The 17,840-nt window shown below is 38.9% G+C and overlaps 1 protein-coding gene across 1 annotated transcript in view; it reads left to right on the top strand.

Moving 5' to 3' along the window:
* The first annotated feature begins 382 nt into the window (after window positions 1–382).
* Window positions 383–17,840, top strand: part of LOC102817401 (protein FAM32A-like) — a 39,697-nt gene continuing 22,239 nt past the window's right edge. The window contains exon 1 of the mRNA XM_006866977.1: window positions 383–509. Within this exon, the coding sequence (XP_006867039.1) occupies window positions 383–509 (127 nt within the window). The remainder of the gene's footprint in view (window positions 510–17,840) is intronic.

Below are 17,840 nucleotides of genomic sequence, written 5' to 3'. Positions count from 1 at the left end.
TCCAGGCAAATGGAATGTCTGTGTTAAATCACACAAAACAGTCGTTCAAGCTGAGAAAGAATTTTGTTGACTCAATAAAGCTCTTTCTGTGACAGCATTTCGATCTCAGGAGTTCACCTTCCATCAACAGTCAAATAAAACTAAAAAAGGAGGGAGGCACATAAAAATGATAAAAATAGGAAATAGTACAAAACTTGATTTAAAATTTAAAAGCAAATTATATATACTATGATCATACACTATTTGTGTGTGTGTGCCTGAAAAGTAATATCTAAATGATTACCACTGGGAATTCTGAGAAGTTCTAGAAATTATGGGCATAGTATTTTACTTTTCTGTAACTTTGAATATTTACAAAGTCAAACCATTTTGTGATGCGAGCATGTTCAACCAGAACTTTCCTAGATTGGAGTACTGGAATTCCAATGTCAATGGCATTGAAAAATCCATTCTAGAAAGCCAAAAATTTGGACTCTTTGAGCAACCTAACTTAGAGATTCATTCAACATGTATTATGTTAGAACAAGCGCTATGACAATCTAATCTCTCCTAAAATCTACTTAGTCCAATTAAAGTGAAATTATTTCCTTCCCAGGTTTGGGATTGGTTAATTACTCTTTTGTGAACCAGTAGTATTTGAAATGCTGCCTACTTAAAAAAATAATAATAATAATAAAAAATAAAAATAAACCACCCTTTTTTCCAAATATAAAAATTAATTCATTAAACATGATCACATCTATCAGCTTACAGCTTCATATTTCCTAAATTCAGTAAATTGTTGTGGTTAAGCTACTTCCAAACATCACCCACTTTCAGACTGAAAAGTAGATCTTGTCTCTTATACATTGGCCCACAAAGTTGTGATTATTGAGAGTTTAACAGACGAGTCTATACATGATCTTGAACCACATCAGAGATTTTGGAAGACTAATTCAAATAGTAATCTGTGTAACCCACATGTGTCCAATTTAATTTAAATTAAACTTCATAAAATTCAGTTTCTCAGTCACATCAGTCACATTTGAAGTGCTCAAGCAATAGTGACATGTGGTTGACCTCATTCTGATTCACTGTGACACCATGTGTCTCAGAGTAGAACTGAGTTTCATAGGACTTTTAGAGACTGTTTTTTTCCAAAATTGATCACCAGATCTTTCTTCCAAAGTGCTTCTGGATAGACTTGAACCACCAACCTTTTGTGACTTCCAGTGGTTACCATATTGGATAGAATCTACTTCCACCATCACATTCCTTTTGGCTTTCCTTTATGTTTCTTTATAATGTGTGTGTACTTAAACTATGTGTAGGTAGGTCATCTCATCCACAAATTTCACTTTAGGATAGTAAAGAGAGCATTATCAGATAAGTGTAATAAAAAAGGCCCATTGGCTCTGAGAGTCTTAAGCATTCGTGTTCTAATAGACACGGGGTGTTATGGATTGGATTGTGGCCCCCAAAATAGGTATTTTAATTCCTAACCTCTATGCGAACCTTAAGGTCAGCGGTTTGAAACTACCAGCCACTCCGCGGGAGAAAGATGAGGCTTTCTACTCCCGTAAGGATTTACACCCTCGGAAACCCTGTACAGGGTCGCTATGGGTCGGAACCGACTCGACGGCACTTAACAACAACAACAACAACAATGCCTATGGTTAAATAGAGCCCTGATGTGGTGCTGTAGGATAAACACTGGACAGCTAACTGCAAGGTCAGCAGTTCAACCCCACCAGCCACTCTCAGAAACCCTATACAAGGTCTCTATGAGTTGGAACCATCTGGACGGCACATAACAACAACATGCTTATAATTATAATTCCATTTGGGAATAGATTGTCTCTGTTATGTTAATGAAGTGGGGTTACTGTAGGATGTGTCATAAATAAATCTCTTTTGAGCTATAAAAGAGATTAAACAAGGAAATGAGAGAAACAGAAATGGAGAAAGAGTGATGCCAAGCCACATAAAGATTGCCTGAGAGCAAAAGCTCTTAAGAGACAAGAGCCTTCCTCCAGAGCAGATATAGATAAACCCTTCCCTTAGGGCTGGTACTTTGAATTCAACTTCACCTGTGAGAAAATGAATTTGTTTCTTAAGCCATCCACTAGTTTCTTTACAATAGCACTATTTAACTAAGGCGCTTGCTTTGCAGGTTCTCAGGTTACCCCACCCAGCACCTGTGGAAATACTTTTCTGTTCCCAGCAGCCTGTTTCCCTGTGGGTTTTCACCCCCACAGAGCTGCTGGTTAGTGTAGTTCGCTGTTTCCACCCAGAATATGGGCTCATGAGGTTTGTGTACGTTTTTTAGATGTTACATATTCTCATACAAAAAAAATTCACATTGTGAGATTTTCAACTAATATATATATATATGTGGCTCTCTATATATATATATGTCTCTCTGGTAGCGTAGTGGTTACGAGTCGGGCTGCCAAACTCAAGGTCAGCAGTTCGAAACTACCAGCGGTTCCACGGGAGAAAGATGATGCATTCTGCTCCCGTAAAGATTTACAGCCTCAGAAACCCTGTGCAGGGTCACTATGAGTTGGAACCAACTCCACGGTAATAAACAACAACAATATATATATATACCCTTGTTGCAGGTTAATGTGCTGGACTGCAAGATCAGTTTGAGCCACAAGGTCGGCAGTTCAAGCCCACCAGCTGTACCTCGGAAATCCTGTACAGGGTCACTCCAAGTTGGAATGGACTTGATAGCAATTAACAATAACAACAACAACAAAAGTCCCTATTTTTTTTCTAAAGATCATCTTGTGGCCAGAAACTGTTATATATTTCAGTGCTCACATTTTAAGGATTCACCTAAGGTGATAGTGCTTTAATTTTCTACGAAGTGTTTGTAAAGATTATACCAGAAATCCTGGTGGTTCCATGTTTAAAAATTTAGCTGCTAACCAAAAGATTGGCAGTTCAAAGCCACGCAGAAATTTCATGGGAAAAAGAGATAACAATCTAGTCCTGTAAAGAAAACATTGTCACATGGGGTTGTTATGAGTTGAAATAAATTCGCCAGCACTTAACACCACCACCAACACAAAACTTAAGTGTTCTGGGCCTAAAAAGAAGAGATTTGAATTCAGAGTCAAAAGGCTTGGGCTTTCCTGGCTGTGCAGCCTTGAACACATCACTTAAGCACTCAGAGTCTCAGCTGTCCCAATTGCAAATGAGGATATTATATGTCTTGTCTACCTCACAGAATCTGCAATGAGATAAACTGGGATTTAAGAAAAAAATTTAAAAGGATGCCTAACATGGTAATTGTAAGTATATGAAAATATGAAATATCATTATTACTACGTTTTAGTACACGTGAGTAGCAAAGCTTTGATTCTTCTAGCAAACCTGACGTAAAGGCAACATTCTTGATCTTATTCTCAAATTCTCGGCAAATGGAACTTTGTACATTTTTAAACACTGCTCTGTGAATTTGTATCTCAGGGGTTACTAATAAATAGCTGAACTTTTAAGATTTCTTTAATACTCTAACCTCTTGTTCAGTCTGAATAAAGGCCCCCAAGATGTAACAAGTCAAAATTCCTAGAATCTGAAAATGTAACCTTGTATGGAAAAAGAATCCTTGAAGATGTGATGAAGTTAAACATTGAGAAGTTAGAAAATCATCCTGGATTAACTGGGTATGGTCTAAATCCAATTAGAATGTTTTTAAGAAATGGAAAATTTGGCACATCCAAGAAGAACAGACAGTATGACCATGGAGACAGAGATTGGAATGATGCCACAAGTGTATGCCAGCAGCAACCAGAAGCTGGAATAATCTAAAATAAAATAAAATAAAAAGATTCTCCTTTTGAGCCTGTGGAGGTAGAATGGCTCTGCCTTGATCCCAACCTTGATCCCAACCAGTGGAAAGTGACTTCTGACTTTAGCTTACAGAATTGTAAGAGAATAAATGTTTTGTAACAATTTATACAGCAGTCTTATGAGACAAATTCACCAAGCTTCTCTCTCCCACCAAAGAAAATTCTAGCTGAACTTCTGACTGACTGTGTAAGTCTCTTTCTAAACTCTCAAACTGCTTTGTTCACATACAGCTTTGGGGAAGTAATCTTAAGACTTCGAAAAATTTACAAATTCTTTCTTAATAAGAAATTGTGTGATATTTTGCCTTCTATTACTAATGCTCCCTTGTATCTGAGCTGCTTATGTTAGAAAAATACAATATTTCATCTGGTAGAAATTATTGGAATTAAATGGATAAGTAAAATATGAAGTGGGATTTCCAAAATGGAGTAACTTACATTAAGTTCTGTTTGTTGGTGTGAAGACAGATTTATTATTTCTTAATTAAGACTGAGTTATGAAATCACATTGCAGAAAGCTGTTTGGCCTTTGTTCTTGGTTCTTTTTAGCCAGACCAACATCTGTGACTAATGAGTAGGCGTAGGCCAGTCCAAGAATGACCAACTGGGTGCTGATTCTTGTTGACTAATTCTTAGGCAATTTTTCATAGCCATGTGATGAGGATAGTTAAGAGGGGCTTCCTGGTTGGTAACAATGCATGTCAGAGGATAGTGATTGCCTTTTGGGACATGGAAGCTCCAACAGCTGACCCCTGCCTCAGCTGATCCCATGTATCTCTTTGTATCCATTTTGGTGGCAATAAATCTGTAGCTTTAAATATGAAAAAAAAACAAAAAACAAAACCAAAAAACTCATGTATTCTTTCTCTGAGTTCAAAAGTTCGATAAATATCAGTGTTCTTCAATTTTACTGTACTCTCGGTCACTGTTAATAAGAGGCCTGCAACAGAGATCAGATAAATCTATGAGGAAAAACAGTAGGATTTGATCTTTGTTCATTGCATGGCAATCTGTTAACATTATTTAAAACTATATTCCTCACTTCCTTCTTTCTTTTCCCTCTTTCTTTTCATTTTGGCTTTTCAATCTATGCCAAAATGGATATTTCCCTCCTCAAGATCAAGTTCAGAGCAGGCTAATATGTTGGTGTTGTTAAGTGCCATCAAGTTTGTTCTAACTCATAGCAACCTTATATAGGGTTTCCAAGGAGCCATGGGTGGATTTGAACTGCCAACTCTGAGGTTAGCAGTCCAATTCATATCTTATAATACCTCATCAGGACTGCAGGCTAAAATGGCCGTGGTGGTTGTTGTTTGCCACTGAGTTGCTTCTGACTCACAGCATCCCTGTATAGTGTTTCTGAGGCTGTAAATCTTTATGGGAGCACAAAGCTTCATCTTTCTCCAGCGCAGTGACTGGTAGATTCAAACTGCTGACTTTGGCTTAGCAGCCTCGTTCATAATCCACTATGCTACCAGAGCTTCTTCCAGGCTAAGATAGATGGCCAAAAAACAGGCTCTTTAAGCTGAATAATAATATCTAAGTTAGGTAATAATTATAAATATTACTTATAGTTGATCATATCCAACGAAATAAGACTGATTCACAAGTATATCCTTGTGATATCCTTGTGAATCTGACAAGTTTCTACCTAACTTTGTAATCTTATTTCTGCATTCTAACTTTTATTGACTCTTAGTACTTTAGTCTCTTTTAAATGTTTTTAATCAGCTTTTCCTCATTAAGGATTTAAATAGTTTTTTATACCTAATTATTCTATATTGTATGAAAGTCTTGCCATTTACTTTTGCAATTTATACTTTGAATGTTTTGGAGATCTCACTGATATGTTCAAGTGAACTCATCTGCCATAACCAATTAAGCTATCTTAGAAATTCACTTCTTGGACTTCTTAAACCTAGGAATGTGCCAGTAAAATTTCCCCTTTGCTCAGTTTCACCATTTTATTTTTTTAAATAAATGTTTTATTGTGGTAGTTTACATGGGAGGCCAGTGGGTTTACATTCATTCTATCATGTATCGTTTCATTGGCATAGTTACAATCCCATCCATGCATCATCAACCAACCAAATGGTATACCCTGCAAGCCTGCTCCCCGCCCCCCAACCCCCTAGTCATCAGCACACAATCCCTTTCCCTCGCTGGATCTCAAGTCCCCAGCCACTCCATCTCTCCATGTCTTCATCTCTGCCTCCATCTCAGGTGTCACTGCTTCTCTGGGTAGGGTCCCACTATCTGCTATTGTCCATTGATGGTCCCTGGGCCCTCCGCTCCTAGACTGAAAAGTTAACCACTCCCCTCCTTGCTATAAAATATCCACCTTTACATTTCCATCCCTCACAATCAGTCCTGATAACAATTATTCACTATTGCATCACAAAAGACCCATCTGCATTTCATTTCATCAGCTGTTCCTAGACAGGTTGAATACCACTCACTGGAGACTCTACCTTCCTCCCCGCCCTCTGGATCTAGGTTCCCTCTTGAAAGCTTGTAAGCCAGTCACTTCTTGCCTTTGTAGCCACCCCCCACCCCCACCCCCCATTTTGGGTAGCTAATGTCCAAGTTGCCCATCCCTGTCTACTCTTTGTGTGGAGGGGGTGGGAATGATTCTTGCAGTAAGGATTTGTTTCCTCTTTTGAGCTACTGCATACATAGATGTTCACCATTTTATTTTAATTCTGTGTTTTTGTTTCTGTTTCTTAGCCAACTCTGTTAATCTTTCCATGTTTTACTTAACTTGTGGTTTGGACCATTTCTCTTTTCACTACTGAGTCCAAGAACTTGGGGTAACAGAAATGGTAGACCGGTAAATGGTTAACAATTTTCTTGTTGAGGTAGAAGAAGCAGCAGACTTTTAGCATCCCTGACTTCTGTGGTACAAATACTTCCAATATGACCAATTTTAAGCTGCCATTGTGACACCATTGAATGAAGAGTGGGGAAGGGCTGTTCACAATAGATTCCTGTGAGCTAATGGTAAAGATCATTATGAGTTAGAACCAGCCCAGTGACACGTAACAACAACAGTGGTTGCTGGCAGCAGTACAATGTTGGTAATGGTCCACTACACCAGTCTTAGTGGCTTCGAAATCAAAAGAACACCTCTGTGTCATTAGGAACTAGTGCTTTGGGCCAGGTGTCTTTTTACAGCGAAGTTCAGAAATTAGTGTGTAATGAACTACTTGACTGGTCAAGAGAGTACTTTATGAACACATGAATCTATTTTGCACATGACTGATCATTTATTCCTCATTGTTAGCAGCAATAATTGGGAATCTGGTTTTACTGTATTACCACTTGATAACTTCATACAGAGAAACATGACAGAGCACCTAATTTATCAGTATTTGTTTGTTTGTTTCTCTGTGTTTTAATTTATGAATTCAAGTTAATTAGGAAAATATATCATACCTCCTGGAAAGCAGAACAGATTTTTAAGATCTGATAAGTGAGGTGACTTCGACAAGATGGCAAACTAGGCAACCACACTGCACAGACCCTCTATAGCAAAGATATGAAAGATCAAATGAAACAGACACAGATAAAAATCCTGGAACACTGAACTTCAGAAGAAAGTTTAAAAAAAGGATTGAGAGAGACAGCAAGATGGTGGATTAGGCAGAAAGGCTGTCTGGACCCTCAATAAAAAAAAATGGAAAACCAAATGAATAGATGCAGAGAATAGTCCTGGAATCCGGAGCTTCAGATGAAGAGATAAAGAAGTGGATAGAACGTTTACTAGGAAAGAAAGTTGTACAGACACAGCAAAAAAAAGGAGACAGATTAATGGTCTGTGTCAGCTGCCCAGATACGGCACAGCCATCTTAAACTTTTGTGAGCACCTTCAGAGATAAAAACATATTGGCATTGCAGAAACCTATCAGTGGCTCAAGGAGATAAAGGTGTGATACTTTTTTCATTTTCCTCACACTCCTCTGGTGACCAGAGGGAAGGTCAGTCCCCACAGGAAGGCCTCTGCTCTCCTGGTGGGTGGAGCTGCACAGAGGAGAGTTCCCCAGTTGTGAGCCCCATTAACGGAGGTAGGAGCTATCTGCATTAAGCCTGTTTGAGTGGGACCTGCTCCAAGTTTGCAGAGCTGGCCCTGGCCAGGCGTGGGCTAGCCCTCACTAAGAGAAGAAGCTGAACAGATGTGTGAAGGGGAAAAAAAAGCCAAAACAAAAAGAAAGGAAACTGATGATTTGTGCCAGCAAGCCAGGTGCAGCATGGTCATCTCAAACTTTTGTGGGTTACTCTGAAGGCAAGAGGGCAATAGCTGGCTCAAAGGCATACCACTTATCGGTGAAGAAAAAGATGTAAACCATTTTCTTGTGCCCCACATTACCCTGGTGACCGAAGTGTAGCTGGACTCCACCTGCGCATACTCGCAGGGAAGCTCCTATTCTAGGTGGACAGAGTTGCATCAAAAAGAGCGGAGAACTAGCAGTACCAACTCCAGCACCCAGAATCAGATGTGACCTGTGTCAGACCTGCAGAGCTGGTTCTGGTCAGCCCTAGACTAACAGGATCTCTCACTGTCAGTGCCCTCTGGGGAGTATAAAATACTCGATCCTCCAGCTGCTTTGGCGTCTGTACAAACTACTTACAGACTGGGTGCCCAGAACAGACAACACATAGCCATAAAGGAACTCTGTAATACTGAAAGTATTACATTCTCATCCCTTGCCCACAGAGGTGTGGTCCTTGGCTGGTAGGAGAAAAAAGAATTTTCTCTTCTCTGGGTCTAGTACCTGCCATGGTTTTTCCCTTTTATTGTTTCTGTTTGTTTACTCTTTCTTCCTCTTTGATTTCTATCCTTTCTATATCCTCTTTCATTTTTTCCTGCTTCTCTTTTCCAATCACTGGTACATTTTTCTTTGTTTTTCTCTATTTTTCTTTATCCACAGTACTTCACAACAACAACAACTACTACTCTTTAGGCTCTTCCCCTTTCACTCATTCCTCTCCTTAATTGTGCTTAGTTCCTGTCTTTGTTTTTTTTAGATTTCTGTTTTCCTCTTACTCTTCTTTCTCTTTGGTTTTTGTACTCTTTTTCTAGCTGTTGCTTGCTTTTTTTCTTTACAGTTTTCTTTTTTATGTTATTTGTTTGTTTGTTTTCCTTCTCTCTTCTGTATGTGTTTTCTTTTCTTATCTCACCTGAAAAGAGACAGAACAAGAGTACATCCAACCAGTTGCAATCATATTGTCTACAACCCCACCCACTGGCAAGAGCCAATATTAGCGCTATCCTCTGGCAACAACCAGTATCAGCCAAATCCATCCTAAACAGAAGTGCATGAGCAGCAAACATAGAACAGTACACAAGCCCTACTCACACCCCCCAGGAGACAATTGATGAGTACCTAAGAATACGCCAACAGTCAACCATCAATTTAATACAGATACAATACCACAATGCCTTGAAAGCACCTGTTTCTATTCACATGAAGAAATAAGACAGAGTGACTCAAAAAAGTGTCAAAGAGGAACAGACAGAAATTTTTTTTGAGGAAAAAAGGCATTGGACCTTCCTGAAAAAGAATTCAAGAGAATGATATTTAGGTACCTCAAAATGATTGACAGAAAGGTCAAGGAAAGCAAGGAAGAATTCAGGAAACCACATATGTACAATCAAACAAGGCAGAGAAAGGTTTGGAGACAATATAAAACCTGCAGATAGAAATCTAGAAGATTAATACTAAGATTTCAGAAATGGAAAATACACTCAATGGCTAACCATTGGTGGTAGTCTGCTTCTCCTATTCCTAGTCTGTCTTAGTCTGGAAGTCCTGCTGAAACCTGTCTACAATGGATGACCCTGCTGGTATTTAAAACACTGGTATCATAGCTTCCAGCATCACAGCAACACACAAGCCACCACAGTAAGCAAATTGGTAGACAAGAGAACAAGGTAGTTGTTGTTGATGTTAGATGCTGTCAAGTTCGTTCCAACTCATAGTGACTCTAGCACAACAGAATGAAACACTGCCTGGTCCTGTGCCATCCTCACAATCTCTGCTATGCTTGAGCCCATTGCTGCTGCCACAGTGCTAATCCATCACGTTGGAGGTCTTCCATTTTTTCGCTGACCCTCCACTTTATCAAACATGATGTTTTTCTCCAGGGACTAGTCCCTCCTGATAACACGTCTGAAGAATGAGAGATGAAGTCTGGCTTCTAGGGAGAACAAGGCAAAATGCCTGGTTATTTTATACAGCTAATATGCCTATTGTAATGTCCAGCTGAAAGATGATGGGGGCTTAAAGTAAGGTATTATAATAAGGTTGAAGAGCAAGAGACAAATGTGACAAATAATAAAAATTATAAACAATTGAAATATAAACAATTTATAATAGAACAGTTCATAATAGAAATTATAAACAATTGAAAGAAAGGTAGAATGTGAAGTTGATTTGCTATTGTTTGAGTACTAGGTAAGCAAATCGTGATGTCATTAAGAAATAGAAAATGCAGAAGTCTCTCAAGCATGCAGCACATGCACAAACACATACAAACTTTTACTGATACCATGGTTTGCTTGTTTAGAGTTAAGAATTTTAGAGGGAATGTAAGTTAATTGGAGTCCTGGTGTGGTGCTGCCGGATAATGCACTGGACTGAAAGGTTGGTTTGAACTGCAAGTTCGGTGGTTAAAACCCATCAGTAGCTCTTTGGAAACCCTACACAGGACCAACTTAACAACAACAATACAAGTTAATTATATATAAGATTAAACTCTCATATTGATTTGGAGATGCCTTTGAGTCTAATACTTGGGAATGTACATTAGTCAGTTGGAAATATGACCAGTGAGTTCTTACAGCAGGTGATACTGGAGAGAAAGCTTTGGTTACTGAATGTTTATAGGTGTCTATTGAAGCCAAGATTGTTGGTCAGGAATGCTTTTAGCTGCTAGTAATGGATACTTGACCTATAGTGCCAAATAGTAAAGATATTTAATTATCTCACATAGCAAAAAATGTTAAGGTAGGCAATTTCACATTTGGCAACATGACTCAATGATGTAATCAACAATCTAGGCTCTTTTTATCTTTCTGCTTTGTCAGTCTCAATATATCATTTTGCCCAAGGGCTTTTCATTTTTGGATGCATGGTGGCTGTTGCCAGCTCCTTGTATCATGTATAAATAAACAACATTTAAAGAGGAAAAGGTAGAGATTGGAATCAGAAAGATTTCCTTGCCTGACTTCCTTTCCTGCAATCCATCATCTAGTCATAGGTAAAGTCCTTCTAAGTAGTCCCTCAGAAGATGTCTCCTTAGATGTCAGTCGTAGAACTTGATTACTTCTAGAGCAAAAGAATATAGGAAAATAAGTATAATACAAAGCAAGATGAGGTTGGAGTTACTGACTTAGATTAATTATCATTCTTCTCCTAGTTTTAGACATATTCTTCCCTCTTCCAGAAAAAAAAAAAAATCAGGGTTCTATTAAAAAGAGAAAGAGAGGAAAATGGCCTTTTGGTATATAAATAACATAATCAAATAATTGCTGAACTCATTTTAAATGAATGAGAAAAAAATAAGGATGAAGGATGAAACTCAGGGAGAACAAAATCTGAAGAGATGGCAAGAGGCAGAAGAGGCAATGAGGAGTTGAGAAGATACAGTCTAATAGGGAATTCTAAAAGGTAGTCACTATACTGATACCATGGCCATTACAAATAGAACCATTGCCCATCTTCATAGAATGTGCCTGAGAAGTGGTAGCTAAGATTGTACACCAATAATTATAGAAACAGCACAAAATTCATTTATTTCTGTACTCACTTTGGCTGCACATATACTAAAATTGGAACAATACAGGGAAGAGTAGTATTGTCCCTACAAAAGGATGTCATGCAAATTTGTGAAGCATTTCATATTTCAAAATAATAATAATATAAGTCTTTGGGGTCCTGGTGTTGTTGTTGTCATGTGCTGTGGAGTCAGTTCCAACTCATAGCGACGCTGTACAGGGTTCCTGAGGCTGTAAATCTTTACGGGAGCAGAGAGCCTCTTCTTTCTCCCGCGGAACAGCTGGTAGTTTTGAACTGCTGACCTTGAGGTTCACAGCCCAATTCGTAACCACTATGCTAGCAGAGCTCCTTAACAACATAGAAGGATTGGACAAATTTGTTGCAAATTACCTTTTTAAAGTGTTAAAGAGCAAAACTGTCATTTTAAGGACTAAGATGCACCTGACCCAAGCCATGGTATTTTCAATAACCTCACATACATGTGAAAGCTGGACAGTGATTAAGGAAGACCATAGAAGAATTGATGCCTTTGAGTTATGGTGTTGGAGGAGAATATTGAAAGTGCCATGGGCTGCCAAAAGAACCAATTGATCCATTTTGGAAGAAGTGTATCCAGAGTGCTCCTAGGAGGCCAAGATGGCCAAACTTTGTCTCTCAGACTTCAGACATATTATCAGGAGGGACAAGTCACTGGAAGAGGATATCATGTTGGGTAAGGTGGAGGGTCAGAGAAAAAGAGGAGGACCCCCAATGAGATGGATTGGCAAGTGGCAGCATCGATGGACTCAAGCGTGGCAACAGTAGTGAGGTTGGCCCAGTATCAGGCAGTGTTTCGTTCTGCTGTGCATAAGGTCGCTACGTGTTGGTATCTACTCAATGGCACCTAACAACAACAACAACATATGCATGTAAAATCTGGAATAAGGAAAACCAGAGAAGAATTGGTGCATTTGCATTATGGTGTTGGGGAAGACTATTTAAAGTACCACAGACTGTCAGAAGAACAAACAAATCTGTCTTGGAAGAAGCATCATCAGAATGCTCCTCAGAAGCAAGAATGGTCAAACATCATCTCACATACTTTGGACATGCTGTCAGCAGAGAACATGCCCTGCAAAAGGACATTATGCTTTAGTAAAGTTGTTATTGTTAAGTGCAATTGAGTCAGTTCCGACCCATACCGACCCTGAACAGGGTTTTCGAGGCTGTAAATCTTTACGGGAGCAGAAAGCCTCATCTTTCTCCCATGGAGCAGCTGGTAGTTTCGAACTGCTGACCTTGTGGTTCACATCCCAATTCGTAACCACTACGTTACCAGAGCTCCTTTTAGTAAAGTAGTTGTTGTTGTTGTTGTTAAGTGTCGTCGAGTCAGTTCTGACCCATAGCGACCCTGTACGGGGTTTCCGAGGGTGTAAATCTTTACGGGAGTAGAAAGCCTCATCGTTCTCCTGTGGAGCGGCTGGTAGTTTCGAATCTCTGACCTTAAGGTTCACAGCCCGATTCGTAACCATTACGCTACCAGAGCTCCTTCTTTTAGTAAAGTAGAGGGTCACAAAAAAATAGAAGACATTCAACAAGATAGACGGACACAGTGGCTGTCACATGGACTCAAACATAATAACTGTGAGGAAGGCACAGGACCTCTTTCATTCCGTTTTACATAAAGCTGCTCTGAGTTGGGGCTGACACTGGCACCTGCAACAACATAGAAGGTCTGAGAAACTTTAGTTCTATTGACATTTGGGGATAATACTTTATTGTGGGAGATTGTCCTATGCATTTAGCAGCACCCCTGAGCTCTACCCACTAGATACTAATAGCATCTAGTATGGTGCATCTAGCTGTTCCTAGTAGCATTTAGTATGACAATGAATTGTAGCAACCAAAAATGTCTCCACAAAATCACCCCTGGTCGGGAACTACTGGTCTATGGTAAGGCTGTAGGAAAGACTTCAGAAAAGCTTCAAGAGGGCACTAGTAATTGAAATGGATTGTCATGACTGATTACAATTTAGGCACGCAAAACTAGAAGAAAAGAAATTCCAGGTAGCATTGTGCAGAAATAAATGATTGAGTATGTACCTAGGCACACAGCAGATACTCCAGTCTGGTTTATGTGTGTGTCACATTTTCCGCAGGAGAAAATTGAGTGATAATGGAGGTCTAGGAAGATTACATCTGTGTTGGATGAATTGGGGCAAGGAGAGATTAAGAGCAAGGATAACAATAATCCAGAGGGAAGATATAATGAACAACTAAATTAGGACAGTAAGTGAAGAGAACCAAAGGGGTGTAAATATGAAAGATTTTGTGAAAGTAGAATTGGGAAGGTTTGGTAATAGTGGGATATGGGAAGCTCATGTCTTTCCTATTTTATGAAGATGTGAAAAATATTTAAGTTTGGAGTCTAGATGGCTAGGAAGATGGTGATGACATCAGTAGAAAGAAGAAGGATAATAGAACAAGCATCCCTTAGGAAAGGGATGCTTATATGTTTGGGTTTGGACTAATTGTGTTTAAAATAAGGGTGATGAACCAGATATCATTGTTGTTGTTGTTAGGTGCCATTGAGTCAGTACTGACCCATAACGACTTATGCACAGCAGAACGAAACACTGCCCGATCCTGGGCCAATCTTACTACTGTTGCCATGCTTGAGTCCATCGGTGCTGCCACTTGGCCAATCCATCTTTGAAAATAAAGTTCTGCAGTTTGGGAATGAGATTACAATTATTGATGTAGTTCTGGGAGTGACTGGGTTAATGCACTGGACTGCAAAGTCTGTTTGAACTTCAGGGTCAACAGTTCAAGCTCACCAGCTGCTCCTTGGAAACCCTATATAGGGTCGCTATGGGTTGAAATTGACTCAATGGTACATAACAGCAACAATAGCAAATTAGAAGTAACAGTTGAGATCACCTAGGGACAAAGTATAAAGTGACAAGAGACCCAAGATCAGATATAGGAGGGATCACTGACTTGTTTGTATTTAGAGGGCATGAGAAGAAAGAGGTGTGATCATAATTTTTTTTTTTAAAAAAGGGTGGGGGGAGAGGGCGGGGAGAACTGGCCAGAAGGACCAGAGAAGCCTTGTGGAAGGGAGGAAAAAATCTCAAGGAGACGGTCAGCTTTCGAGATCACAATGGGAAGTACCTTGAGAGGTTTATAGAACCATCTCTTAGCAGAAAATTTTCAGCATTCTTTTGAGACAGATAGATAGTAATATATTTTTAAAGAGTGTAAAAGATTCCACAAATTCACCTTGAAATTCATTGTCTTGGCTAAGAAGCTATATGTTTTTAATATTTAAAAATTTTGGTTGCAAATTTAGTCCTTAAACTTCATTTATTCTTAGTAGCAAATGCATATCTCATACTTATTCTAAGATGACAGGGGTTGAAATGTGCCTGGGTGAAGCATATAGTATGGATCTCTAGCACTATGTATATATTATTTTATTTCTCTTTCATAACACACCGGTAACTTAAGTACTCATTTCTTTTCTTGAAGTTCTTGAATAACACAAATGGCTAAGTCCTTGGCTGATAACCAGAAGACTGTTAGTTCAGATCTATCCAGAGGTACCTCAGAAGAAAGTCCTGGTGATTGGTTTCCTATAGGTCACAGTCTTAAAAAACCCAATGGAGCACAGTTCTGTGCATAGCTAGCATCAACATGAGTCAGAATTGACTTGACAGCAACTGGGCTATTTTTTCAACCCTTGACTTAGTGATGGAAAAAAAAAAAAAGCAAACAGTTTAAGAGAGAGTAAATAATTTGTGAAAGATTTTTCCATTATAAATTAGTGAAACTGGAGATTTGATTTCAGGTTGGGCTAAAAAACTAGTGCTTTTCCCTACTCCACTGTATTTGAAGATCATTTATTAAATACCTCCAGTTTTGAGATTATATCATTTGTTCAGGGAGTTTACCCAAAGCTGGCTGAGTTATTTGTTGTTCTCAGTAGTGCCCTAGAAGCCAACTCATGGGCCTTATATATAACAGATGCCACGTCACATGCCATCTTCATGATCTTTAGCAAGCTTGAGTTCATTCTAAAAACTGAAATGTGAGGTTTGTAACCTCCTCCCTGTTCATCAGAACGTTCTGGATAATACCTTTCCCATCTTTGGATTTCAAATGCTTTAATTTACAATATTGATAGATTCTACAGGCAAAATATTGAATGATGCAGAAAGCATCAAAAGAAGATGGAAGGGATACACAGAATCACTATATATATATATAAAAAAAAGGATAATGTTCAACCATTTCAAGAGGTAGCATATGATCAAGAGCCAATGGTACTGAAGGAAAAAGCCTAAGGTATACTTATGGCATTGGCAAAGAACAAGACTCCAGAAACAGATGGAATATAAATTGAAATCTTTCAACAAACTGATGCAGCACAGGAAGCACTCATTCATTTATGTTAAGAAATTTGGAAGACAGCTACCTGGCCAAGTGATTGGAAGATGTCCAGATTTGTGTCCATTCCAAAGAGAAGTGACTAAATGGAATGTGGACATCATTGGACAGTATCATTAATACCACATGTAAGTAAATTTTTGCTAAAGGTAATATAAAAATGGTTGCAGCATACATTGACAGGGAACTAGCAGAGGTTCCAGCCGGATTGAGATGAGGACATAGAACAAGGAGTATCATTGCTGTCAGATGGATCATGGCTGACAGCAGAGAATACCAGAAATGTGTTTATCAGTGCTTTATTGACTATGCAAAGTCTTAGGACTGTATAGATCATGACAAGCTATGGACATTTCGGAAAAAGAGTATTCCAAAACACTTAATTGTGCTCATGAAGAACCTATACATAGACCAAGAGGCAGTCATTCAAACAGAACAAGGCTTAAAGTTAGGAAAGATGTGTACCAGAGTTGTGCTTTTTCAGCATATTTATTAAATTTGTATGCTGAGCAAATAATCTAGGAAGTTGAATTATATGAAGAAGATCAAGGCATCAAGACCAGAGCAAGGCTCATGAACAACTTGCAATATGCAGATGATACAACCTTGATTTCTGAACGTGAAGAAAGTCTTAAAGTACTTACTGATGAAGATCAAAGACCACAGCCTCCAATATGAGTTGCACTTCAAGGAAAAGGAAACACAAATCCTCACAACTGGACAAATAAATAACTTCATAATAAATGGAGAAAAGATTAAGGTTATCAAATACTTCATTTTGCTTGTATCCACAATCAGCATTCATGGAAGCAGTAGTCAAGAAATCAAATGACGTACTGCTTTAGGCAAATCAATTGCATAAGACCTCTTTTAAGTGTTCAAGATCAAAGATACCTGTTTGGTGACTAAGGTTTGCCTGACCTAAGCACTGGTATTTTCTATAGCTTCATATACATGTGAAAGTTGGCTAATGAATAAGGAAGATGATAGAAGAATTGATGTATTTAAGTTATGGTTTGGGGGAATAATATTGAAAGTACCATGGACTTGCAGAAGAAAAAGCAAATTGGTGTTGGAAGAAGTACAGCTAGCATGCTCCTTAAAAGCCAGGATAGCAAGACTTTGTCTCTCATACTTTGGACATATTACCAAGAGGAACCAGTCCCTGGAGAAGGACATCATGCTAGTTACAGTGGAGGGTCAGTGAAAGAGAGGAAAACCTCCAACAAGTTGAATTGGCACAGTGGCAGTAGTAGGGGTCTCAAACGTAATGGTTGTGAGGATGGTGTAGGACTGGGTAGTGTTTTATTCTGTTGTGAATAGGGTCACTGTGAGTCAGAGCCAACTAGATGGTACCTAACAACAACAACAACACAAAGATTTACAGCCTGGGAAACACTATATAGGGTCCCTATGATTTGGAACTAACTTGAGGGTATCTAACAACAATGCCTGGTTGTGAACCTTTTGGAAGTCATTAAAACCTCCGGCTGATGGTTTCTTTTATCAGGATGGTTTGTCTTTGTCTTTGTCCTGTTTAAGACTTAGTAAAGGGTCTCTATAAACTATATATGAATTTGGGGTCTTTCCCCCATAGGACAAGTGGAGGAACACAGACTGGCAAACTCTGAAATGCCAGGTACATGTTCTTAGAGGTACGTGGCACCAATGGCAAGTACTAAAATTGCTTCCTTGTCCAAACATTTGACACCTATCAATTAACTGCGGAGTCACAATTCTGCCTTGGTGGTCCAAGTATTCATTTTCATTGACGAGAGACTTTTTTTTTTTT

This window comes from Chrysochloris asiatica, unplaced genomic scaffold (assembly GCF_000296735.1).
Source record: "Chrysochloris asiatica unplaced genomic scaffold, ChrAsi1.0 scaffold00098, whole genome shotgun sequence".
NCBI lineage: Eukaryota > Metazoa > Chordata > Mammalia > Afrosoricida > Chrysochloridae > Chrysochloris > Chrysochloris asiatica.
Note: the sequence above shows the minus strand (reverse complement) of the source record. Positions and strands in the feature narration are given on the sequence as shown.